Here is a 27,778-nt window from a genome sequence, read left to right as displayed (position 1 = left end):
ATATGGTAGGAGAAAAGCATATTGAAAATTTCATTGCTTTTCCAGCCCCAGCTATTTCCACTGTTAATCCATCAGTGGAAATAGCTGGGGCTCCAACTGGCATTACCATTAAAAAAAGTTTGCTTTTATCCCAAGCCTAAAAACAGTTGTCTAAATAGTTTCTCAGATAGAAACCCCTGGCCTACAACGGACTGTTGCAGCAATGCTTTATTTATCCTTGTTTAATAAAAGTAAAACATAAGGTGAAAAAATCTAAAAAAGTAGAGACAAATTATAAAGGTTTAATAACAATGGTAAAAATTGTGAAAAGCCACTCAGAATTCTGGATAAAGAATTTTCGCTACACAAGATCCTTTATCCTACTCTCGCACCTCAATATAAATACGAAAAACAGACTATTCAGGTAGATTCCCTGATAAATTCACATGGTTTTTTGTCGGTTTTTTAACATGTGAAGATTCAATTGTACACTCACATGTTCTTGATTGTTTTTTTTTATCAGTTCCGCATAGTTTCTAAAGACAGAATTTTTATATTTTAGATATCACTTATCTTTACATTCTTTAATGAAAAAATATTTCATCACAAATCCACCCTTTCTTCCTAGTCATTTTTTGAAAGTACTAATATTTTTTTAGCCATTTCTGCATGGTTTTTCAAGTTCCAATATTTTAATACAATGTTGTGTGCACCAATAAATATAAGATTGAAAACGATTCACTACTCAGATTACAATATTAATTAATCAACAATTTTAAGTATCATTCTAAAGACACAAATTTTACCACTTTTTTTACTGAAATAAAAACTATTTTTGACTGAAATTTTTTTTATAAGTTAGGATTCAGGTGTAAGATGTTAAAAAAAATTTTTACTGCCACATTTAGAAAAATTACCACTCAGATGCAAAAAATATGACAACATTTCAAAAGAGTGAGAAAGTAGAGAGTATTTATCTCATCCACATATAAAGTTCCATTATATAAAGCTTTCATAGTTTTTTTATACAAATTATGGTAAAAGAATTTTTTTCAAAAAAGATTTAATGGTAAAAGAATAGAAATATTTTCAAAATACGTAAAACATTGTATACTTTGTTCATCAAGGACATCCGAAAGGTATTCTTCCATTTCATTTGATTCGGCTATATCAATAGGTAAATCACCATCATTGTTAACAGCAGCAACATTGGCCCCATTTTCTATTAAATATCTATAAAAAATAGTATTTTTAGATAATTATGTTAGAACATTTTTGCTTCTATGTGTAACATTCAATAGAATTTTAGATTAAATGTAAACTACATATGCATTTAACCTTTATACATAATACAGATGTCAAAGTATTTAATAGTTATTTCAAAATAATTAATAATTATTATGAATTATATTGAATCAAAATTAAAATTTTTTTATCAATTTTGATAACTTTTTGATTCCTCAAAATGTTCTAAAAGTAGAATATATGTTGTTAAAAAAAATCTTACAGAAAATCTTCAACCAAATTAAAAACAAGGAATATTTTGTAACAAGGCCATACGGCTAAAAGCTAATATATAAAATAAAAATACAATTCAAAGACCTGGAAAAATTGCCATCAATAATTAAAGTATTTGTTTTATTTTACGACATAAGAGAGGAAAAATTCAATACCAATGAGCATGCTAATCTAAGAGCATGAGATTTCATAACATTTTGGGGGAAAGCAAAATAAACCCAAAATCTATGTTGCATAAAGAAAGAAATTCACTTGTGTGGTTCCCAGAGGAACCTCTAAAAAATTTCAACTTATTCAATTTGATTAAGAATCAAGAAACTAACGCACAGATTTTGAGAAAACTGCTTCAATCACTGGCTGTTGATGGTGCATGTATACTTTTAAAACAAAAACTGCACTGCTGGAAACAATTGAAAGGACAAAGGTTTTTTTGCAATATAAAAAACTAACAAATCAAATAAAACCAAGCCTGGCCAAAATATCATCAGATATAAGGCTAATATAATGAGGGGTAACAAGACACAACTTGTACCCTAAATAAATAAAATAGTCACTTGTCCAGCAAATCAACCTGTCGATCAGAGAAAAACCAGTCTAATAGGGTGTATGATTGTTTCTAAGAGCCTCAAAACTTGTGCATCGCTGTTTTATACTGTTTACTAGGGTTCTAATCAATCCCTGAAGTAATCGCACCCACTTTTGCACCAAGGCACCCTTGAGCTCATTAATCTTTGTAACTGATCTTCCAGCAGCAATTGAGCATCCAGGGACGTCCCAAACCTGTTTGGTTGGATTAAGGTTAGGGGACATTGAAGGCCACTCCAATTGCTGAATATCTTCTGATTGGTATTCGTCCACCAACTGAGCCCTGTGTGGATGGGCCATAAAGATGAATCCATTATCATACACGAAATGAAATTCGCCCATATGCTCCATGGAAAAGACTCACATAGAATGCAAGAATCATCGCTGTATCACTGACCTGTTAGAATACCTCTATCGAACACATGAACGTGAGCCTTCACAGACTATGAGACCACCTCAACAATAGTGGTTCTTTTTGACAATATTAGGGGCCTATATTGATTCCCGGGTTCTCTCCAGAAGATAACAAGTCTCATATCGCTGTCTATGTCCAGGTTCAATTGCGAACAGTGTTCATTCTAAGGAAAGGTGGCCTGCCCTTTATCCCTATAAATGCCTCCTTGCCCTTTTTGTAAAAATAAACCCCCATCCCTTAAAACCATTACTACCTTTTATTTATTTTTTTCAGTAGAAGGTATTTCTTTTATTTTGATAATGAGTAAGAATTACTTAATGAAATATACACATAATATAGAATAAAAGGGTAATTTAAAAATTGTTAAGGATGAAATTCAGTTATTACATAATATTACATATTTTGATAAAATTTAACCATGCTAGACAGCCCATCTGGACTGTCTAGCATGGTTAAAATTTATCAAAAACCTTTTTTTCCACCTTTCCACCTTTTCTTTTAAAAAAAAACATTCCTCCCCTTAGATGTTTAATAGAGATAAATAGAGATGTAAATAGAGATTTGATAATATTCACATGCCTTTATCATACCTATGAATTAATTTTGTGAAGTGAATTTGAAAGCAAAATATTTGAAGAATATTGTCATGATCTGAAGAAGAAAAAAAAATCAATCCTAATGTAAATAATAATAAAAAAAACATGCAAAACAGCATTTAAAGACAAACTTAAGAGATAATAATCATTTTGGAAAAAGAATTAAACAAATATTTAGAGATGACTTTAAGGAACTATCTGAATTGTGCATTATGTTTTTAGGAGACACTGAAAAGATACTTAAAATGCAAAATGCATCAAGGTCGTTGAAGTGTAAAGAGCAATTTATTCCTCAAAAAGGATTTTGTTGGGATGGTAGCTTACTCTGCTTGTATAACATGAGAAAACTTAAAGGGAGACTTTGTTGTTCTTTAAAACATCCAACTGTAGCATATGCGTTACAGTAACTTGAATGCAATGCTATTGCAAAAACAACCGAATAAGAATTCCTATTTTTAGAATCACATGGACAAAACAATTTCAGAAATAGAAAAAATTGCCTGTTTCATTCTTTTTTGATACACAAGAGAAATGAAAAAAGGTGATAAGTGCAGACTAGGAGTGTCAAGCAACTTATCTGAAGATTAATTTCAATATTATTGCTTAAGCTTACTATATTTGAAGCTACTAGCTAGCTAATTAATTTCACTATAACTGTATTTTAGACAAAACAGTGGATTACTCTGTGTCTAATAAAAGCAGAAAAACTTTCCAAATGTATTCAAAAAGACTCATATTTTAAAAGTTCTTCAACCTAACATAATTATGTGTCATACTTGGATGTCAACAAAAAACTGTCATGTTAAGCACAGTTTATTACAATACTGAAAAAGTTGTTAAATTAATACAGTATTTTAAGGAGTTGTTAGCTTTTCATGGAGAACAAAAATAACTTCTTCTTAGAGTGCAAGATCATAACATGTACTACATCCAAATTTAAAAACAAAATAAATAAATAAATAACATTAAAAAAATGTCCACATTAATTTTAAATTCTGCATCAAACAAAAGTAAAATAAATATGAAATAATAAATATGAAATGAAAGTATAATAAATACATATATAAGTTGGTAAGTTATTAAATAATAATACTTAATGCTTAGCAATTGATTTTTTCTAAATCCATAATTTTACCATTACAAAATCAAAAATAATGGATCAAGTCAGCAAGGGTTATTTTCATGAAATTAAACTTAAACTTTACAGATAAGTCAATTTGCTTAAAAGGAATAATTTTCGGAGGTGGGTGCGAAAGTTTCCTTAAAAAAAGCATATGACCTAAGATTAAGTGACACCCTACTAGATTTATCTCGTTCATAACGATTTTGGTCTAATACATTGGTAGAAAAATCTGTTTCTTATGCTTTTGCCCTGAATTATGTGACTGGACATATACCATTCATTACACTGTATCAGCTAAGAAAGTTTTTGACCTCATATCACTACAGAAATAAACTTACTTTTCAAATTATACATTTAAATAATTGCTTTTCAGACTGTTAGAATTCAAAGAGAAACCAAAGAGCTTTAAATCAATCCTTAGAATCACTACTTTTTAAGAGAATGTATATAAGGGAAGAGATATATATCAAGGGAACTACACATTCTTAAAATTCTGATTGAAACAAAACCAAACTTAAATTAAAGATTGTGGTCAAAATATAAGATAACATGGTATAACTCTGCAAATATTTTGTTAATTTATTTTTCTATTAAAAGCTATACAGAAGATGTGTATGCTTGGCTGAATGGCTAAGACATCCAATTCGCAGCTGAGGTAAAGAAGGTTCTATCTCAGCTGGAGACACATTTAAAATTTCATTTCCTAATACAGAAAAATGTGTTATTTTTTTTATAATAAAAATTCTATTCAATGAATATTTAAAAAATCATTAATTAATGTTAAATTATGCTACTTTCTTTTTGATATCCCAATAGAAGTACCTTGAAAATAATAATTAAGAAATTGAATTGCTTTTAAACTCATACTAAAATAAAAATTTTATTTCAAAATTTTTTTAAAAAATTCACATTTTTAAAATTTAATTTTAAGGAAAATTTCCCCTTCAAATATTTATGCTTTTAAAAAATATAAAGTTTTTATTTTCCTTTGAAGAAAATCTAATGTAGTTCATAAAATTTATAAATGTTTCTTTAATTTTCCCAATTTCAATTACAAAAGAAAAGTAGTATTTTCCAGGAGGGAAACTTAAATTATAATTTTGTTTGTTTTCATCCAACATAAAATTTTTCAGTGATTAAAAAAAATATAATAATAATATATTTCCATTGAAAATATAAAATTAAAATTTTTCAATTTAAAAAATTTAAGACTCCATAAAAAAATAAATAATTTTTCAATATACAGTGAATTCGCGATAACTCGAATCTGATAGGACTGACGAAAAACTTCGACATATCGGAAGTTCGACTTACCGTTAGTTTAGGTTTTGGACTTTCAAAATATTGTCGGATTATTTAATTAATGCTTATTAATCATTCTTCTGACAAGCCATTTACGATAAGACTGTTTGAAGCACTTTATGATACCCTGGTCCATCGGCTGCAACTTTGCTGCTGTGTTTGGCCGGAGAAACTGCAAGTTTACTGCTTTCAAATTAGCTTGATCACTATGTGCTGTGCATTTATCCATAAAGAGTATCACTTTTCTTTTTTTAGCGAATAATTTCCGATCCAATTTTCTTATAGTTTTCAAATAAAACTGATGTCATCCAAAACTTTTTGTTAGACTTGTAATCCAAAGGATACGTTTTTACATTCTTGAAACATCGGGGATTTCGCTTTTTTTCCGATAACAAGTAAGGGCAATTTCTCTGTCCCAGACGCATTTCCTCCAACTAGAACAGTCAAACGTTCCTTGCTCATTTTACCCCCTGAGCAGTTTTCATCCTTAAACATCATAGTCTTATTTGGAAGTCATTTAAAAAAAAAACCCATTTCATCAATATTGAAAACATCATTTTAACTGTATCCTTGAAGTAAATTTGGTAACGTTTCACTTAACCACTGTTCACATACTTCAAGAGGGACAGCTTTATCTTCTCCATAAAGAGTGTGAAAGACATTGTGTGTGTGTTGCAAAGGAAGGGGCAAGATATCAGCTCCTAGGTTTTTTNGTGTTGAAAATAATGAAGATCCAGGAAGAAAAGTGAAACGGATTTTATTCTAAATGACGTAATTCGAAACTTTTTCCAAAATGCGAGAATTTCGCGAATTTTGAAATTGATTTATAGAATACGCGAATTTCTCGCGGTAATCATTTTTTAATGCGAGAAAAGAAAAAAATATGCGAGATCCTCGCGTTCTCGCGCTGTAGTGAAAACACTGTTAACTTTTGTATCCTTAAACAATATTTCTCATAAAAATATTTATTTTTAATATTTAATGGCACGTTTTGCTTAAAATACTCACAAGAATTTAATTTTTCATTTGCTTGTTATTCATTTCATCATTTAGCAATTTTCATAACAATCTTCTCAATTTAATTTCTCCCATTTTGATTGTTTGACTAGGTTGACTAAAGAGGAGTCGCACATGTATTTTAGACATGTTAAAGGTAAATGTCAGGGCTAAAGAGAATAGAAGGGCTAGTTCACTCTGCTCTTAGAACTGAAGCTATGATTTCCCTCCTCATGACGTCACTGTGTCCACAGATCTCGGAAGATCGCACACAAAGATATTATGATAACTTTGCATCTTTCTCTTTATAAAAATAAGTTAGATTTTTCTGGTTATTAGCTTTCAAACTTTATGTAATTAACACATTATTTCCATTCATAGACATAGTTTAAAAAAACTTTCTTGGCCAGTATATTAAAAAAATACCATTTTAAACTTATAAAAATATTTTACTAGTTGGAGAAAATGACACTATAAATACTTTATTTTAAAAAGTTCAGTTTTAACTTTAATTATTAAGAAAAATGAAAGTATATATTGACACTTTTTTATCTACATATTCTTTTATAACAATAAGTTGAGTTAAATTTAGAATCCCCGATTTTAAAATATGCCGTTAATTGCAATTTGTTTATACCTTATCATTAGGAAACATCAACCTTAAACGATAATTACTGAAACAAAATAATAATTTAGGTTCATAATGAGATTAGAAATTTTACAATTGTTTATAGATATTTAAATTTACGATTGCATAATTTATAGATATTTAAATTTAAGAGAGTATAATTTTTAAAAAAAAATCATAAATATTAAGAATAACTACATTTCAAAATATGTTATGAAATTAGGAGAATTCCAACTATATACTATATATTTTATTTATACTTTTTATTTACATTTTAATTTTCTTTGACTTTATCCATTTTTTAATTTTTTTCACCTGCCTTTCTTTTTGAAGTAACGAGGCGGTTTCTATTTAGATAATGAATTTTTATAAAAGTTCTTAACGACAGAATAAACGTATTGCTGTTTTATATTAACTGTGTCATTTCGGAATCCATTCTTTACATAGTTGTTCATTTACTTTAGGGAACACGCGGAAAATTATAGTTTTTCCTTTTGTTTTTCTATCAAAATTTTTTCAAGTTGCAATCGCGCAAACTGGCATTTCGATAATAGTTTTAAATTCTTGTAAATTCGCTGCAAAAACTGAGGAAAGTCATTTTAGAAAATACTGAATGTCTTAGAATATGTCGCAAAAAGAAATGCTCCAATATTAGTTAGAGCTAGTAAGGCCGAAAGCTCCGTTCCTGAAGTAAAAGTGCGAGCTTTGCGCCAAAGTGAGGTCACTAGAGAAAATCGGAGGATTGGCGCAGCAAAAGCTAATTCAAAGGAGTGAACCAGCCCTTCTATTCTCTTTAGCCCTGGGTAAATGTAGTATTATTTATTTAAACACTAGTTTTCTAATTTTTTTATCAATAAACTTAGTAATATATTTGTAGAAAATTAAAGACGTTCACTTATTTAAATTCATTCAAAAATAAAAAAACAAAACTTTTTTTTTTTTTTAAATTGCCATTTTTATCATATCAAAAATAGATTTATCAGAATTAATAAGTAAACATTAGAGAAAAGAAATGTTTTTTATCATATCAAGCAATACACACACACAAAAATTCATTTTAAAAATAAATTCCAATAAAAAAAACTGCAATGCTCAAAGAATGAAAGTAGGAAAAAACTTAATACATAATTATGTAATATAAATTTAAATTACATATTTTAATTGAATAAAATTTATAAGAAAATAATATAAGAAAATTTATTAAAAAAGCCTAAAATAAAAACAAAACTGTCACAGTTCAAAATAAAATTCAATACTTATTTGGTAATGTACTTTACTATTTCTTTTAATTAATTATTAGATTTTTTTATATAGTAAAGGTTTTATTTTTTTTTATCGTAAAAGATCACTTAAGCAACAAAAAATTGAAATCAAAACTACAAACAGAGAGCAATTTTAAAAATTCACGTTTTCTGCCACTTTATGAATTTCTCAGGTTGCAATAACACTGCATTTAAATTAGGGATGCAACGAGTATTTGGCGCTCTTGTCAAAAATTCAGTTGGTCAAATGATCAGTCAAATATTCGACAGAATATTTTTCAGAATTTTTTTTTTTTGAATTTGTATTGATTCGATCAAGAATTATATAAAATCGTTGTTGTTACAGTTCATTTACGTCGCACTAGAGCTGCACAATGGGCTATTGGCGACGGTCTGGGAAACATCCCTGAGGATGATCCGAAGATATGCCATCACAATTTTTGATCCTCTTCAGAGGAGATGGCACCTCCGTTTCGGTAGCCCGACGACCTGCACGCGAAGTCCAGCACTTTAAGGTAGAACAGTTTAAAAAGGACCAATACCGCGCACCCTCGGTCCCTATGCAGACTGATCCATGTGGACACCCACCCGCACACTGACCGCAGTCAGTGATGCTTGACTTCGGTGATCTGCTGGGTATCGTACCTATATAAAATTGTATTTTTAACCATATTATAGTATTATTTACTATAGGAAACACAATTAGGTTTTACACAAATTTTTCAAATTTTAAAATCCATGTTTCTGCACATGGCTTGCAAATTTATCTTCTAGAAGACAAATGGAAAAAAGAAATTTGAAGAATTGAAACTAGAATGCTTTATACTGAACCACAAGTTTTTGCACTTCTGGATTTTTATTTTTTTTAAATATAGAAATATTACATTCAGACAAGTCAATTTTGTCATTTTTTCGATACTTTTAATTCTAAGCAGTGAGCATTATTTTTTTTAATTTTTAAATTCTTTTATTTAATTATTTAAATTTTTTAATTTAATGCTTTTATTAGTATAATACAACATTTTAACGGAATGTCTCATGCTAATAATTTATTATTACTTTTTCCCTGCACTGTAATATAAATAACCAGTAACATAGAAAACTGTGATTCTCAATGTTAAAGTTTTGTTTTCGGAACTAAAAACAATTTGTTTTTTCTGTTTTTCTTTTTATGGGCATTTTTATTATGTCACAGCATTTTTTTTAATGAACGTTACTAATAAACTTTATTTTATAGCAATTTTTTTTTCTTATAAAAATATGGCAAGGTGAAAGATTTTAACTGAAAATTTCAGCATAAGTAAATTCATTTAAAAAATTAGGAACGCTTTTTGTTTCTATGCAGATTTTTAAAAATTTTTTTTTATAAAAATAAAAACTTTTTATGGACGTTTTTATTATAACGCGGTAACTTTTAAGAGCATTTCTGTTAGACTTGACTTTTTCTGGTAATTGGAAAACTGTTCAACTTAAAAATTTTATTTCGAAAATTAAGATAGATTTTTATTCTCTCTGTATCGCTTTTGTATATAATCTTTAGTTTTTATGATAGCGCAGGATTTTCAAAAGCGATCCATATAGGCCTTATTTTTTATACGTTTTTCCAGAAAACATTATTCTTAGCATTGAAATTTTGATTTCAGTGTTGCTATGCAGCTAAAAATGTTGCTATTTGACCCCAAATATACAGTATTCGGTCGATTTTTTTTTTTTTTTTTGCCGCATTTTTTCGGTTTTCGTCCAAATTACAATTCATTCCCATATTCGACCAAATCATATTCGTCGCTGAAAAAACGAAGGAAAAATAATTAGAATTTACGATGAAACTGTACCGAAATACCGTATCAAAAAACGATTATTTAAATGTGTGATTAGAAATTCGCGTGTCGTAATAACATCTTAGTTAAATAACGGGATCGTCAAAATCACAGGAAAATTATAGCAATAATTGAAAAAAAANAAAAAAAAAAAAAAAAAAAAAAAAAAAAAAAAAAAAAAAAAAAACTTAAATTTATGTTGAACTTCAGCACGAATAAAGCGTGCCAAATGCGCGATTTAAAATTCTCATGTCGTAATAAAATTATCAGAATTTTTTATAGTACGTGGGAACAATAACTGAATTAGCAATAACTGTCGAAAAAAATAGTTGGAAGAAAGAAAGAATTGCAAAAAAAAGATGAAAAAAACACTTAGATTTCCAATGAAATTGTCACAAATAAATTGCACCAAAAAGTGATTATTTAAATGGCCAATCTGAAACTCGTGTGTCGTAATAATATCGTAATAAAAATTCGGGATTTTCGAGATCACGTTGAAATAACTGTTCAAAAAATCATTTATATTTACGATAAAATCAGCGTAAAGAAAGCGCGTTAAACATACATTTACTACTATAGAATCTGTTAAAATTGATTGTGTCAAAACGTGATGACTCAAAAGTGCGATTAAAAAATGTTGACATTTTTTTTCCATTGTGTTTAGAAGCTCTCACGGGCAGGTTGTGCACCCCTAGACTAGTATATTTAATCTTCATCAGAAAAGGGAGATATTATGTTATGTTACAAAATTGTGTTGTGGGAATACTCTACTACAGAACTATGATATGTTAAAGAATTCGATATTTTTTTAAAAAAGAAATGAATATCAAATTTAACCTATAAATCAAATTCGAATTTGGCACTTTTCAAGTGCTGCTATTCAGTATTATGTTTTTTTCACATTAAAAATGTGTGGAATTTGAAAATAGAAGTCTCCTCTATAACTACAAAAAAATTTTCGAATTTTAAAACAATCTCAGAGTGTGTTTTGTTTATCCAATGTCAACAACTTTCCGAGAACGTCGGAAAGTGTGCGTGGAAACTTTAGCTGTGAAATGCAAAGACGTTGATAAAACAATTGTCGTAAGTGCAAAATATTTCATTTATATATTAATAAACAATTATATCATGTTAGCGTTAAAAAAATTTGAAAATTAATAACAAATAAACGGAAAATGAAGAAAAAAATGCACTGTGGGGCTACTTTGTGCAAAGTTCATTCGTTTTCTTTTTCGACAGAAAAATTGTCAGACGTTATAAAAAAAATACCTGGAACGAGAAACTACCGTGATTACACTTTAGAAAAGCTGCAGCAATGTTCGCAAGCAGTTGCTGGTGGTATGTGGATTGCAGAAGCTTCTCGGAAGTACAAAATCCACAGAAATACTATCTCTAATAAGCCGGCCAGGCGGCCGAGCGGTTAGCGTGCCTGACTGCGAAGCCATAGGCTGCGGGTTCGAATCCCGCTCTGGGCATGGATGTTTCTCTCTCTCTTTGTGCTGTCTTCTGTTGTGTGTGCGTATGATGTGTGAATGTGGCCCACCCTATATACGGGTTGTGGCAGTGTGGCGTGGGCAATGTTGCTCGCCTCCGTAACTTTGGTTCACAGGTGCCCACTGGGTAACGCGAAATGAGCAACAATTCTGGCATAGTATAGGCAACGATTCAAATTCAGTGGGTAACGATTCAAAAACCATTGGGGAAAAAAAAACTATCTCTAATAAAATTCTCAAGAAACACGTGAAACGTGCTGGTAAACTAATATTTTTCTTCTACAAAGATTTTTCTAATGAATTAACACATAAAAATATATTTTATAGGACATCAGGTGATTTTGACAGAAACTGAAGAGCAAGTTCTGTCATGTTCATTCAGCATGTTATGTTCAAATTTATCAATGTTATAAATGTTAATGAATATGTAATAATTATTATTTTTGAAATTTCATCCATTTCAATGTTCAAAAATGTATATGGTTTCCTTTTGTTTAAACTCAAATGCTTTGAAATAAACATTCTTTTTAAGAAAAAATTCTTTACAAAAAATGGTTTCTTAATGCTGAAAATTACTTTCAAACTAATATCTTTACATATCTTGATGTTTTTGTTATTAAAAATGTCAACAATTAACTTTTTTAACAATTTTATATCAATATTTTACTAAAAACATGATTATTAAACTGAATTCCTATCGCTGCACAAAGTAGCCCCACTTGGGGGCTACTTTGTGCAAGGTATGTTTTGACTTATTATTTGTAAATATTACATACAAATAATGCCAATATTGATCAAATTCACTCGTCTGAGTCCAGTTATGAATATAATATCGATAAATTTCACTAAAGTTTGAATTAACATAGTTTTTTTACATGTCAAAGTTCAAAAACTGCGAAATCCTGCACTAAGTAGCCCCACATGACGGTACTTAGAAGCTGACCTGTATAATATTCACGAATGGACGATCGCCGTTTGTGGAAAATTTGTCACCAAGCGTTTCAGCACTAGTAAAAAATGTTAGGCGATGGAAAAATTTTAACTATTACTAAAAAAAAAATTTCTACCAATACAAACGTGATTTAAAATTACATTCACATGATTTAAAATCATGCATCACAATTCCTATTTAAGCGATTTAAGATCGCCCATCGTGTTTCGTATTCACACTATTTAAAAGCTACTCTTATGATTCGTGTTCAATTGACTTTCTGTGCGTAGATGTTTGCTACATACACATTTTTCTGCTTTGAAATTTTTTCAATTATTTAAAAGGTGCTTCTGCATATACAATTTTTGGCTTTTTACCGAACTCATCCCTGTGGTATGAATCTATATAGAGTTCTATAACAAATAAATATTTTCTAAAAAAAATCAGTGATTTTTAAACGAATTTTGCCAGAATGAGGCGGCGTCGAAAGGTTTGAACCTAGTAGTTACAATTTTTTTAACTAGGCATTAAATGTGTTTATGGGGACAGAATTGATGAAACTTTGAGAATTGTTGAAAAGAGAAGTTAATGAAAAACAAATTTCAGTGAGAAGAATAAACTATAAAAATTGATGATATTAGTAATGTTGGAAAGAAACACTTACGCCCAAGCTTTGTTTTGGTTTAAATTATAAATATTTCCATTAAAAAAATTAATTGAATTTCATTGCTTCTTATATATTTTGTCATTAAATAGGATTGATTTTCTCTCTCTACTTTTAAGCTTGCTTTTTAATATTAATTTTATCTGAATATCTGCTTTGCTTCACATAAATTGAAAAAAAAAAGAAAAAGAAAAAGCAAGCCTTCATTCAAGAAAGAGAATGTTAAAAGTTATCTTGCTTTTCCTTTTCATACTTCTGATTGACATTCATTTTATCAGAGAAAATATTCTTTCCCTAATTAAATGCTATTTAATAAATAACAAAATGTTATTACCTAAATATTGAGGCTATTTATTCATGGCCATTTTTTTAAATAAGGTATGTTTACCTCAAAGACCTATTAATGAGAAGACGTGAGTATTTTCAAAAGTCCTGACGATTCCGAACTTTCCACCATAATTTAAAAACAAATTTTTTACCATTAAGAAAGGAAGGTGTCATCAGTTGTCATCGTTCACTCAGCTATAAGTCGGATGTCTTAACCCTNTCAGAATTTTTTTTAAATGTCATTTTCCCATTCTTAGATCCTAAGCATCATAATTAGTTTCTCAATTTTAAAAAAATATGAAAATTTATGTTCGTGTGCCTCAAAGGGTTAACCATTAGGCGAACCAAGCGCATCTACACTTTGCTTTTTTTAAAATTTTAATAATAAATTAACAAACACTTTGATGGGGTTGCAGTTGCTGCAAACTTTTACCCAACCCTATTTTTTAGACCATGTTTAATAATTTAAGATTTAATAGGAATTTTACAGATATCCTCTGTTAGTGTAATATGTTTCTATAACTTTTGAAATCATCATAATAAACCTTGAGGATGACAGAAATATTTATAGTCTGTTTGATTTCTTGTAAAGTCACATAGAAATAAAGGTAATAAAATTCTTACTTGGCAATGCTTAGAAAACCACACGAAGCTGTTGCATGAAGAGGAGTCCATCCTTCATTATCACCTTGATTTACATTGCAACCTCTCTCGACGAGAAATTGAACCATTTCGAGATTATTGTCAATACAAGCCTGCAGAAACAATTTATATAATATGTTAACATCAATTCTATTCCTTTACTAAAATTTCCCACATCTTTTCAGACACGAATAACATACACAAATATAAGAGAGTTTTCCACCAGTGCAAAAAAAATTCTTTATAGTTAATTTTAATAACATAATGAGGAAAATTAACCATTTTTGTTATTATACTATGATCTTTATAGTTGAGTATATACCAAAAAATAGCTTTAAATACAAATTAAACCTACATTAAGAAATGAACAAAAAGAAAAACGTAAGACAAATGAAAATTTAGGTTCCATAATGATTTTAATGTTTACTAACTATTTGATTTTCTGAAATATAAATATTAAAATTTCAAATAATCTACAGTTGAAAAATAGAGCGCAACAATAAATGGTATAATAGAACAGTAAACTATAGAATTTATCTGCTGTGAATCTCAAATGGCACCACACAGTGACGTAAATAGCGCGAGGTTTCGTACGAATAACACAGGAGCACGAGGTTTGAGCAGGCATGCTCCAGAAAAGAACGCTATGAGTTTATATATATGAAAAGGAAAGAAAAAAAGCGAAGAAAATTAAAAATGAAAAGAATATGAAGTAATGTCTATTTATCCAAAAAACAAATAGACAAACCCCTTCAAAATTTAGTAAAACAAAATGGATACCCAACTAAAGTAATTAAATTCTATATTAAATCATGGAGTTAATTTTATATTATTGTAAATAAATTTATTAAAAAACTTCTTTGTTAATTTAAATAATTTTTTACCATGTGCAAATCCATGGCTAAAATTATGTGCAAACCAGGCAATTCAAGTTTCTTTCTCTTTTCTATTTTATTTTGTTTTTTTCTTAAATAAAAGTCAATTTTCTAAAATTATTAATTGTCAACTTCCTTTAACTATCCAGTATAATAATACATGGCGCACATCCATTTTTGGGCCCATCCTTGGTAACTAACAAATCAAACACACTTCAGAACTGCAGGGAGAACGCACTATAAAACAAAACTCTTCTATTTACGCTTTTACCACAATTTGCGCTTCTATTTTCCTATTTTGTAAACTGGCAATCTTGTTACGAAAATATATTTTAAATCATTCTTGAAAAATTTCCTGTTCGTGTAAGTTCATTTGAATTCGCTACTCGCTTTATAGATTTCGTTTTATGTTTTATTCTGTTTTTTTTTTCCCTGTTTATACGTGATATTTTTACTCAATTATTTTATTTATAGTAAATTTTTTGTAAAATTTTTTTGAGTGTTCCCCACACTATTGCGTTTATATATTTTGGCTTGGCTATATTGATATAAAATTAGAAAGTACTCCTTTTTGCGGATATAATCGTGTGAGCTGATGAAAAGATTATATCTTTCATTTTCCGGATTCTTATTAATTTTCCTTTTTTCGGAATTTTTCTTAAAATTATTTTTATTCTTTTTCCCTTTTTTCNAAAATGATTTTTCTTTTAATCGGACCCTTCACAAATTTGTTTATCCTCATTATTGCTTTGTTAATCGAATAAACCCTTCCCAGGGTAGAAAACAAGAAAGATGGATGTAAACGAATCGAGTTTTGTCTTCGGCAGACGATTCTTCCATTATTCGTTCGAAATGAATATTCTGCGTTCAGCAGTATAGGCTAAATGCCAAATATTTGTAGTTGCATCTCTAATTTAGAAAGAGCAATTGTTGTTTATTTTCGAAAATTTCATTTTTTTAATTATAATTTTACAGTGTTGAGCATAATCTTATATCTATTTACAATTTAAAAACTCCTTGAAAAAGTTTTTAGCAATAACCGGACCGTATTTGCACAAATTCATAAAAGCGGACCCGGAAGAATGTGAGTAATTTTTTCACAATTTCACGAAAACCGGACCTCTCACAAAATGTCTGGACAGACCCCTGCATACATATATAAATTGATAAAGAACAAAATCAATATATGTATATGTATGCACGTTTAATATTTGGTCGAAATATCAATATTTGGTCAGTTAGTCGAGTGTATAATTTTTTTTTCTTTTAAATACTGGAAATGCAAGTTGAAGATAAGGGTAAGCGCAGAGGTGCTGCAACGCCCAATGAAGACCGTTATTTAAATCTAACAGCTCGGAGACACCGAAATATGAATGCCACTCTTCTTCAACAACGCATTCGCATGGCTACAGGCTCCACAGTTTCGATACAATCTGTCCGAAACCACGTTCACGTTATCAATACAGTAGCGTGAGGAGCTTTCAAAAAAATTGAAACGAAAATAAAACACATTAAGTAAAAAATATATCAAACAGAAAATAAAATGCAAAGAAAAAACAAAACAAAATTTATCAGGCGAGTAGCGAACTCAAACGAACTTACATGTACGGGAGTCTTTCAAGAAGGATTTAAAATATTTTCGTAATAAGATTGCCAGATTACAAAATATGAAAACAGAAGCGTAAATGGAGTTAGAAGCGTAAATAGAGGAATTTTTAAGTCCTGTTTTTGCTACAGTACTGAAGCGAATTTCCTTTTGTTCTATTAAACAATATTTATTTACCAATGATAATACCCATCTAACGAACGATGCTCCGGACAACAAAGTAGAAAATAAAGCAAGCGAAAAAAAAAAGAAAAAAAGAAAGAAAACGTTTATGGTTAACGATCCTCAACAATACCGATGTCATTTTTAAAAAAATCTTGCTTAATAGTACAAAATGAAATTTGTGGAAATCACCCTATCATTTTGAGCTTTCTCTTAAAAAGTGAGAAATTTACATAGGAAATTGCTTGGAACTTTTTACATTTTTAAAATATTCAAATCGGACTTTTTTATCAGTTGCCAAATACGATTCACTACAAAATAAAGATAAACATTTTTCTAAAATTTTTCTGCTCATGAGCAGTATAATAGAACTACTGATATACTTAAGCAGTTTTTTAACGAATTTCTCACATTTTTAAGCACTAATTTCGTATTCAATTTTAAATTGATCCAAAAGTTTTGTTTAATTTTATTGAATATTTTCAAAGTTATAGCAAAAAAAAAAAAAAAAAAAAAAAACGAGAGACCAAAAAATTCCTTTTTTATAAAAATGTCAATATCTCTATAAATATTAAAGCTAGGTTGACGAAATTTTGTGCGATTATTGCATATAATAACCAAAATAATAGTTATAGGTCACTAATATAACTTTATATTTTTTGTCATAGAGTGTTCAAAAACATTTTTTTCCGCTTGTAATTTATTATCGGTCCTCAAACCTCAAAAAGCTTTAAACTTCATTCATATGTTTGAGAAATCGCATGGTCTAAACACTTTTCAATTTATAAACAGATTAAATAAGTATTTTCTGAAAAATATTAAAAAATTTGTTAGTATAAAAGTGTTTCTATTATTCTGTCCAAACCCTGTACACATAACTGTGACGTACTGACTAATATTAGTTACATATGTATGCAAATTAATATATTTGATATTTTAATTGAATGTTGGAGGAATTAGTTTGCTAGTAAACTTCATAGTTTAAAAGTATTCACACTAAAGTTAGGCACAAATTTTAATTGAAAGGTAAGAAATTCGACTCAGATAAGATTTTAGAAAGTTTTATGGTTGACAAATATTTTATTAGAGTCTAATGAAATTTGTATTTTGGCCAAAATGGGAAGAAATATACAATAAAAATGCCCTAGAATACGCAAAAAAAATGCCAAAAATTAAAATTTATCATTTTTTATGTTAACATTAAAAATAATTAAAACGATAAGTTTAACCAATTTAATTTTCTTCAAAAAATATTTTATTGCTGTTTTGAGTTTACTTGTCTAAACTATACATTTTTAAGTAAAAATGGTCAGTCATTCTTCATAGCCAGAGTCTCAGGAGGTTAAATAAATTTAAATTAACATTCACTAATTAATAATATTATTTTAAACGGAAATTCGGTGAACATTTTGCATAAATCGGAGTTCTCAGAAAAAATCCGTATTTGGAGTTGACTACAATCTTATATCATATGTGTATATTGATTAGGCGTCATTTAAAAAGAAAAAAATATGTTGAAGAAAAAGGTATTATACGCATTATTTATTTCTCTTCTTTTTAGTGATTAGAATGATGACGCAGGCCAGAGCAAAACTTCTTCTTCAAAGAACACATTGTCCCGTGAGTTAAATTTATCCGCAAAGCGTCTACGCAGATTATGGCACACTTATGGAAGTCCATGTGCCTTGCTTCCCAAAACGTCTGGAAGCAGGCCACCTTACAACACTTGAAATAAAAAACTTTTTTTTTTTAATTCCATATGAAGTCATTTAAATTCTTAACTATTTCATCTTATCAGCAACTCCATTCATTAAAATAATGAAGACATGTCCATTAATGAATCGAAAATTTAAATATAAAAGTATTCAAAATAATATTAAATGAATGTACATAAAAATTATTCAACGTTTTCATTCAGAAGGGGATATCAGTACTTCAAATAACTAATGTTGAATAATTTTCTTTTTTTCTCTTTCTAGGGGTATGATTTCTTGGTTACCGATTACTTGGATTTGGATTTTTAGATTAAATTTCCATTTGCTTTTTCTTCATGTTTGTGTCATTCGACAGCACAATACCTAAGGTCCTTAATAAAATTTTAAACGTGGTATTAGTATTCGAATTAAGAAGTTTCTTTTCGCTTTAAAATTATAACTTCGGAAATTGCTATGTTTATTTGAAAATATTAAACATACCGATGAAAACAAACTTGCTAAAATATATTTTCATAATTAGCGAACACTTTTTAAAAGGACTGTTCGAAACCTGACTAAATTATTCAGAAAAGATTGAAAATGAAGGGGTCGCTTTCTTAGATTGAGTGCGTTCGATAATTATTCGAACTTCTATGTATTTTTTTCTAGAAAATGTAAAGCAATAAAATTATGTGTGATTTTCAGTAGGTCATTTAAAACTACACATTAGTCAGATTTTAGATTTTTTAAAATTTAATTTTATTACAGTTCAACATTAGAAAGACTGAAGCCTAGTATATACCTCTATATTACCCAAAAGCAGTCAAAATGATTGGATTGTGAAAGAATAACTAATGTGTAAAGAAATTTCTTTAATATTAATTTCTAATATTTTTTATATTATTTACAGTTATATAACTAAGTACTAGTAAATATTAGCAATAAAAAAATTATAAGTTGTACAAAAAGTTGTACACAATTTTGAAATTAAAGAGCAGTCAAACTGACTTCCTTGGGCAATCTAGTGTTAAGTAATGAAATCCGAATTGGATGATACTAAAATAACTACGCGTAAACAAAGAATTTTTTCTTTTTTTTTTAATAACTGTCGTTGCACAGCCGACCCAATTTTTTGGGTTTAAGACTAATAATGTTCAACTCCGTAGCCTTGGTAATTTTGAACCGAATCCAGAAGACAAGGAAACTCCTGGATCAAGTATTGGGAGAATTGGAGGAATTTTTGATGGAACTAACCCGGTTCACCTGATTGGAAGGCGAGCGTTCTATCCCCTGAGCCATCAAACAAAGATATTTATAAAGCAGAATTGTATTTATCAGATTAGAGAACCTAAAATTGTGATTGGATTGTATCGCACATGCTTCGAATATCCACCATCAGTTTGTTAAATAAACCCCTTCAATAGTTGAGTTCGTTCCTCTTATAAAGGAACATTTAAAATATATATCAAACATACATTTGAATATTTTAAAATATACTTAATTATAAATATTTTTTGTAAGCTATTAAAGAAATATTTGTAAGCATACGGTTCGTGAAAGATCCATCCCATAAATATAGGTCTATTGAACCATTACTATTTATAGAGAAAAACTGAAATTGAATAAATATTATGTGATTGGTGGGAGACTTTTATTTAGCCTACAACATATGCAATTTTCTTTTAAAGGAAAATTTATTGGAAATCACAGAGAGAGAAAAGGGCAACCATATTCCTTGATTCGGAATCTTTTCTCATGAAAAGATTACTTTTCGTTCGTGAGGGTAAAATGAATTTATTGAACTGTAAGTAAAAAACATGTTCAATCACAGAATTTTAGCACAATGATCAGAAAGAACTATCAGAACATTGTTTATCATTCGAATTATCTTATCTATTAGTTCATCTCATGGACATGTGAGGGTTCAGTTTATAATAATCAAGAAGAATTATTTTATCGATAAGTTTCTACCTGGTCAACAACATCGAAACGAACACATACTATATATATATGAAGAGCATAGTGGTAGAACTGACATTTTAGTGAATTAGAGTGAATGAGCGTTCAAGTTTATACTTTTTCTCACAATCTTTATGTCTTGAGTATGCTTGTAAAGACATAACTCGCAAAATTTTAGGCGGTCTATTTATTTGATTCTAACTTTTTTTTAAAAAAGGAGGTTTTAAATGATTTTTGAGCATAGCATTCGCTCACTTTTGAGGTGAATTTTTACTGTTTGTTAATGAACGTAATTTCGTTTTAAATATTAAAATATATATACATATATTTTAGCTTGCATTCACGAAATAAAATTTTATTGATTTTAATTTGGAACAAACTGGCAACAAATTTTATCTAGCCTTGTTGGTCCGAAAACCGATTAAAAACGATTCAGAGGCAGCACTTTCGCGGAATAGATCGGCATGCATCGCTTTAATTAGCGAAAATTTGGACATTTTAAAAAAGCATTCCTTCAAATAGACATTTCGTTACATATAGATGAATTTCTAAAATAAATAAAAATATTTTTATTAGCTTTCATGCAAAAAATATCTAGGTATAGTTGTAGAGACACAAATTATTTTCAATTTTTCAATTAAAATTTGCAATTTCATGCAAAATAGACACTTCTTAATTTAAACAATGTTCATACGAAATTTTAAGTGCCATTAGCTTGCTTAAATGTAAATTACGTTATTAACAGTATTTTTTTTATTACGTTTTCTTTTTTGACTTTAGAGATAATTAAAATACTTTTGTTGAGTTATCGTCCACTACTTGTTTTTTTTAAAAAAACTATTATTATGCTGTTTATATTAAACTTATTTTAAGTCGATAGATCCATTGTACGCTACGTATTACAAACAATATACTTGTTAAAATTAAATGTTAAATTATTGCATTTTTAAGTGCTTTTTTGTGAATTTAATAATGATTATTTATGCATTGTTGTACAAAATATTGATTTCATAAGCTTGCACGAAATCTCCATTTTATTTTTGTATGATATCTTTTTATAAACTTGCGCTTAACTTGATGGGATAATATTTTCCCGTACATTTATTATTTTTCAAATAAAAGTAATTTTTTTTTTTCGAAAAATTTTGATTTTTAAGGGAAAAATGAGAACGGAGAGGCATCTAAGGGAAGCTTCATGCTGATTTAAAATTAAGTAAAGCTTTCAAAAACAAATTTGTAGATAAAGTTGATATGATTATAAAATAAAATTATTATCATAACATCAAATCATAATATCAAAAACATATCTTAATTTTATCTCAATAGAATAGGAAACCTCATTATTGTAGTAAAATTTTCATATATCTTTTAATTGAATTAACTTTGATGAAACACTCTGTAAAAAAAAACAAAAATAAGTGACCTTATCTTCCTCCTTCTCTTAATAACGCATGAAGATTTACGTGAGATAATTTTGTTATGAATTTAATCTTATTTGGGTTGTACGAACAGGAAAACCACGAAATTCTGATACGACATATTTTAACACAGACCGAGTGTACTTTTTAATTTTTTTTTTCATAATGTTTGAGCTCATTTTTGTGAAAATTGTAATAGTGAAAACGTATTTGTCAATCACATATTTACAAAACTGTTACAGTTGTTGCTTACTTACGTGGCACTAGAGCTGCACAATGGACTATTGGCGACGGTTTGGAAAACATCCCTGAGGATGATCCGAAGACATGCCATCACAATTTTGACCCTCTGAGGAAGGGATGGCACCCCCCGCTTCGGTAGCCCAAAGACTTGCGCGCGAAGTCGAGCAATTTACGATAGAACAGATTAACGAGGACCCATACCGCACACCTCGGTCCCTTCGTAGATTGATCCAAGTGGTCACCCACCCGCACACCGACCGCAGCCAGTGATGCTTGACTTCGGAGTTCCACTGGGAACCTTGCCTTAACGATCAGCCCACTGCGGGACCAAAACTGTTACAGATATTCTAAGAATAGAGGCGTTAGGTGTTTTGAATATAAAACATGACAATGACATATAAGTTTAGCATAAAAATAATTAGAGACAAAAAGGATTTTTCTCTAACATATTATTCTTAAAAATATTAATAATCTAATAAAAATCGAAATTTACTTTTTTACCATGATAAATAGGATGATCGTTGCACAATAGTTATAAAAATAAATACTTAAAATGTCTAAGTTTACAAAAATAAATTTACCTTTCTTTTTCGAAATAGATTTGAGGTCAAGAACAATTAGCGCATATTTTCTTTAATCAAACTCAAAATATTTATTCTTCTCAACAGCAAAATTAAAAACCATTCGCGATAGAGCGACGTTCTGAAAAGCGATCTCTACTTGACCCCTCAAGACTTGCCCTACTCCCCATTAGGGACTGGCGCAAGACATCGAATTGATGCTTATGGTTGTGGGTAGAACTCGACATGAAACAATAAACCGGGGAATTGCGCATATAGGATTTTGCATTGAACTGGTATTATAAAGTCGCCTATTGCGACTTTAAAGTTCGATGGAGATCCGTGTGGGGAGCTTCGCAGCCCCTCAAAGGATGGAAGTCATGACCGCCCCTGCCTAGCTCATTTTGTACGAGATCTGCTATTGTTGCGCCCCTGGAAGAGGACAGAGGCTTTCTCGGAAAAGAAATCACGTTGAAGATTTGCGGAGAAGGAAAAAGAGTCTGTTTTTTGCTTTTTCTAATTGATAACTTTTTTTTTCTAATTGAAAACGGGTAAGTTTTGAAAATAGTTTTGTTAAACTAAGAAAATTAAAAAATGATACTTTTACTTAATTTCATAAACAGAATTTATAGAGTATGTTGAGATTTTGGAAAATTTATATTTTGATTTCTACTTTTGCATTGATTTTGTTTTGATTTTCATTTCTCTTATTATAAAAAATAATTATCTTATTTTTCAGTTATTAATAATCATTGTTGCGAAAAATTTCATATTTTGGAAAACTAGCGAATTTAGCGAATGAATCAGGTTTAGAAGCAAAAGAAAAAAACACAGTAACAGAGATAAGAAATAAAATTTTAAAACAAGAAAATTATGATGAATCTATAATTAAAGAAATAGTTAATAAAATTTTAGAAGAAAAACGGGAAAAATCCGAATTACAACTTATAACACTTTACGCTACAATACAATAAAACAATAACCGGTCTTTTGATCGGTAATGGTATGTTGAGAGTGTTAAAAGAAAAAGTTTTAAATCTAGAAAGAAAAAAAAATGACAAAGATATATCATATTTAGGTAAATTAGTAAAAGCTGACTTAATTGCTTTGAAAGATGAGTTGGCAATATTAATAAGTAATACAGAAACAGTTTCCGAAAACAGGAAAAATATAACATCAGATGAGAATTACAATAAAAGGTTAACCAAATAAATTGTAAATCGTTTTTCAGAAGAAATGCAAGAAATACAAATATTAAAAGCTAAAAATCAAGAAGTTGAACTTTTTAAATTGAGTTGAATATTCAAGTGTAACTTCATCTCATGTAAAAATTTCTTTCATGAAATTATTGCAACATTTTTACCCACTTAAAGATGAGATATTTTTTTTATTTAAAAAATTTCGAAGCCAAGGCGAAATTAACTAATATTCCCAAAACTGAATATGTTATTTATTTATAACCTCACGATATTGTTAAGAAACTTACACGAGAATTATTCACTTATTAAAGCCTTGTTATTAAAAAGATATTAACTTAATTCAAAAAAATTTAAATTTAAATTCTTTTCAATACATAAAAAATCTCAGGATTATTGGTGTGATATTTGCAATGAAATATCTAGCAACTTTAATGATTAGTTAGCTGAGCTTATGATAGAAACATTTGAACAATTGAAAAAATTAATTATTGCTAACCAAATTAAAACTAGAGAAAAAAATTAAGTTAAAACAACATTTTCTTGATACTTGAAATTCTATGAAACAGTTTTTTAATTTTGGCAGAAAAACTAGATGAATTTGAATATTTAAGAATCGAACTTAATAAAGAAGCAGGTACTAAACTAAAACAATCTTCTTTTACTGCATTGTATATAATCAAGAAGAAATTCTTAAATTAATTATCTGAGTGGTCCGGGATAGTTTCGAAATCAAAGTGTATGGAAAGAAATTATCCATATAGAGGTGGTTTCAATCGATATAGTAATAATTATAAATATAACAGTAATAAAACTCACAATGGAACTGCTTTTTATAATTCATCTCATAACTCCTGTGGCAGAATCGTGGAAAATTTTTCTAAATATTTTTTTTTGTGCAGAACCTCCTCCCCCCCACTTATTATATTCAAAAATTCAAAATTATATTCAAAAAATGCCTTTCTCTCATATCGGAGTTGGAATAAGCCCGGGATTTTTTTTCTTTCTACTTTCTTCTAAGGATAAAAAAACTGCAATGACTGACTTTAGCTAGAATTTCTGATTGATAATATAAAAAGTAATTTCCAAATAGCAAGAATTTAAAAAAGGTTAACTATACAAATGTTTTTAGAACAGGAGAATATCGTCAATAATATTAGAATATGCGTTCTTCTACAGTTAGATTTTTTTAAAAACTTCTTACATTTATAATTAAAAAAATTATGTACTGTTCTGTTCTATAAATGAAGTTTTTTTTTTCTTGTAAACAGAAAGCGATTCTGTTTCTTTAAATTAGTAACACATATATTTGCTACTATTAAAAATTTCTTTCAGAAATGTATTAGTACTAGAGAGAATTGTCGCAGAAAGCTCGAAAAAATTCTGTCACAGGGCTCAAAACAAATATGGCAAAGATTGAAACTGTTACCTCTTTTCAAAACAAATGTCACAAAAAGATTAAGAAAGGTGTAAATAAACAATGACAATTGATTTCCTTATATTTTGAAATATAATTATGTTTGAAAGTGATGGCTCAAAATTTGTAATTCCGGTGTTTTGTAATAATAGAGAAACAATATCAATTGTTCAATCAAAAGTCTTTTAAAAAAATGTAAACTGTAGAAAAATAGAAGAAAAACATAAGGTGCCATTTTACTAGTTCTAGGCACAATTCATAATTTTGATGTAATTCGAAGTAGATGTTGGTATTGGTGATTTAACAAATAAAATTAAAATGTGCAGTATCAATAAGAATTTGGATTATTGTTTGCTATCACTACCTGACAAGTACTCATTTAATGTTAAAATAGATTAATAAAGGAATTATTGTTCAAGGTAGAAATGAACTATGATACTCTAAAAATACTGTAACTCATTCAAAATTTTTGTGTTTTAGTGTAGTTAAGGATAGTCTTTGCTCATCCCCAACTAGTCAACATCGCTTGAATCTGTGGATTATAACCCACCACAGGAAGTAGTAGATTGTTAAAAGAAAAGTTTAAAGATATTTTTTGTGAGGATAGGTAAGAATTAAAAGATTAAAGCCTCAGAAGGTAGTTCTTATTTCTGAATTGCGAATATCATTGCTCTGCTCTCCTCTAGATAACTTAGTGATTGAGGCACAAATTAAAATTTGCTAGAAGCAGGAATTATTAAACCTTCACTTAGTCCATATTCAGCATAGGTTTTAAATTTTTTTAACAAAACTGGATGCTGAACCAATACCTCGAATTGATGATGTTCTTGATGACTTACCGAATGCAAAATATTATTGTAAAGTTGATTTAGCCTCTAATATTTAGCATTTAAAATTGTGACGCTGAAAAATTTGCAATGACAACTAATTTTGGCTTATTTGAGTGGTTAAGAGTGCCTTTTGGCTGGAAAAACAGCCCAAATATTTTCGAGCGAGCATTTCACCAAAAACATAACATTAAATTTGCCAAAAATTTCTTTGATAGTATTATACTTTATATTCTATTGAAAAACATATTACTCATTTAGTAAAAAATTTCGAAATTCGTATGTTAGAAAATATAAAATTAAAGGGTTCTAAGAGTAATTTTTGTTAAACAAATATTAATTTTGTGGGTTATGAGATTTCAGAAGTTAAATGTTCTCCTAAAGATTCAAATATATAGGCACGATTAAAACTTCATTCCCCTGTCAATTCAGAAACTTCTTACCTCTATAATGTCAAGTCATAACAGAGATTTGCTAAATTTGTATGGAGCGAAAGTTGTGAGAAATCATGACAATAAAAGAGTTAAAAAATTCTTAACCAATCTTACGTCTTTTCAACCCACAGAGAAAATTTCATTTGTATGTAGACGCTTCAGCAGAAGCTATAGGAGCTGTCCTCAAACAAGAGCACCCGGATGAAACACAACATCCAATATCTTTCCATTCGAGACAATTAAGAACTTATGTGAAAAATTATTCAATCACAGAGTTAGAATATTAGCATGCTCTTGATAAATATCAACATTATCTTCAACATTATCTAACTATCACTTTCATTATACAAACAGACAATGCAGCTGGGAGCAGTTGAGGATTTTACCTCTCTTGGGAGGGAAGGAATTGTTTTTAAGGAGTGTTTTGAAGAAAACCATTATGAGAGAGCATCAAAACCTCCTCCATCGACCGGACAAACCTCCGCATCAAATACGGAAAAGCTCAAATAAGGAGACACGAAAAAATATCAAAATAAAAAATATTAAAACAAATAAGTGGATTCAAATGTATTCAAAATATTTGTGCATGGCTTTTATTTAGAGAGCCCTTTCTTACGATCTCTGGAAGAGATTGACAACCTCATGTTACAGTCAGAGCTCACTTAAGATGATACTATCAATGATTTAATTTTAAAATTAAAATTTAAATTAGAAAAAAGTTATTTAGGAAAAAAAAACTAAGCATCACAAACACACCGCATTTTTTAAAGCGAACTAATTTTTATGATATAAAATTAAATGCAAACTTAAACAAAAGCATAATTGTTTTTTTTTATTTAAAATAGTTCCATCATTCATAATTGGTAAATTAGTTTTTACACATAATTTTATCAGTGGGGGTCATTTTTATTGACGCGAAAGTTTATTCATCGATCTGGTTTTCATGAAGTCAACACAAGTTGCTTTCCCACACCAAGAAAAGGACAAAAAACATTTTACTTTTAACATTTGGAAGTCAATGAAAGTAACTTCTAAGAACGACCATTTTACTGTGGAACAGAGAGTGGTCGCTCCCGAGCAATTTCACAAATATATTAGATGTTGGTATT

At 29.0% G+C, this 27,778-nt stretch overlaps 1 protein-coding gene across 7 annotated transcripts in view; it reads right to left on the bottom strand.

Moving 5' to 3' along the window:
• Nucleotides 1–27,778, bottom strand: part of LOC107455797 (protein phosphatase 1 regulatory subunit 12B) — a 173,510-nt gene that overhangs the window by 122,149 nt on the left and 23,583 nt on the right. For 6 of the 7 annotated variants that reach the window (XM_071187599.1, XM_071187598.1, XM_071187601.1 and 3 more), the window contains exons 2-3: nt 14,261–14,391; nt 1,094–1,212 (exon numbers count right to left, since the gene is read on the bottom strand). In XM_071187599.1, the coding sequence (XP_071043700.1) occupies nt 1,094–1,212; nt 14,261–14,391 (250 nt within the window). Of the gene's footprint in view, nt 1–1,093; nt 1,213–11,490; nt 11,906–14,260; nt 14,392–27,778 lie in introns of those variants that run through there. The other variant, XM_071187604.1, reaches the window with a different exon arrangement.

This window comes from Parasteatoda tepidariorum, chromosome X1 (assembly GCF_043381705.1).
Source record: "Parasteatoda tepidariorum isolate YZ-2023 chromosome X1, CAS_Ptep_4.0, whole genome shotgun sequence".
Lineage (NCBI taxonomy): Eukaryota > Metazoa > Arthropoda > Arachnida > Araneae > Theridiidae > Parasteatoda > Parasteatoda tepidariorum.
This window is presented reverse-complemented; position numbering and strand designations above follow the sequence as displayed.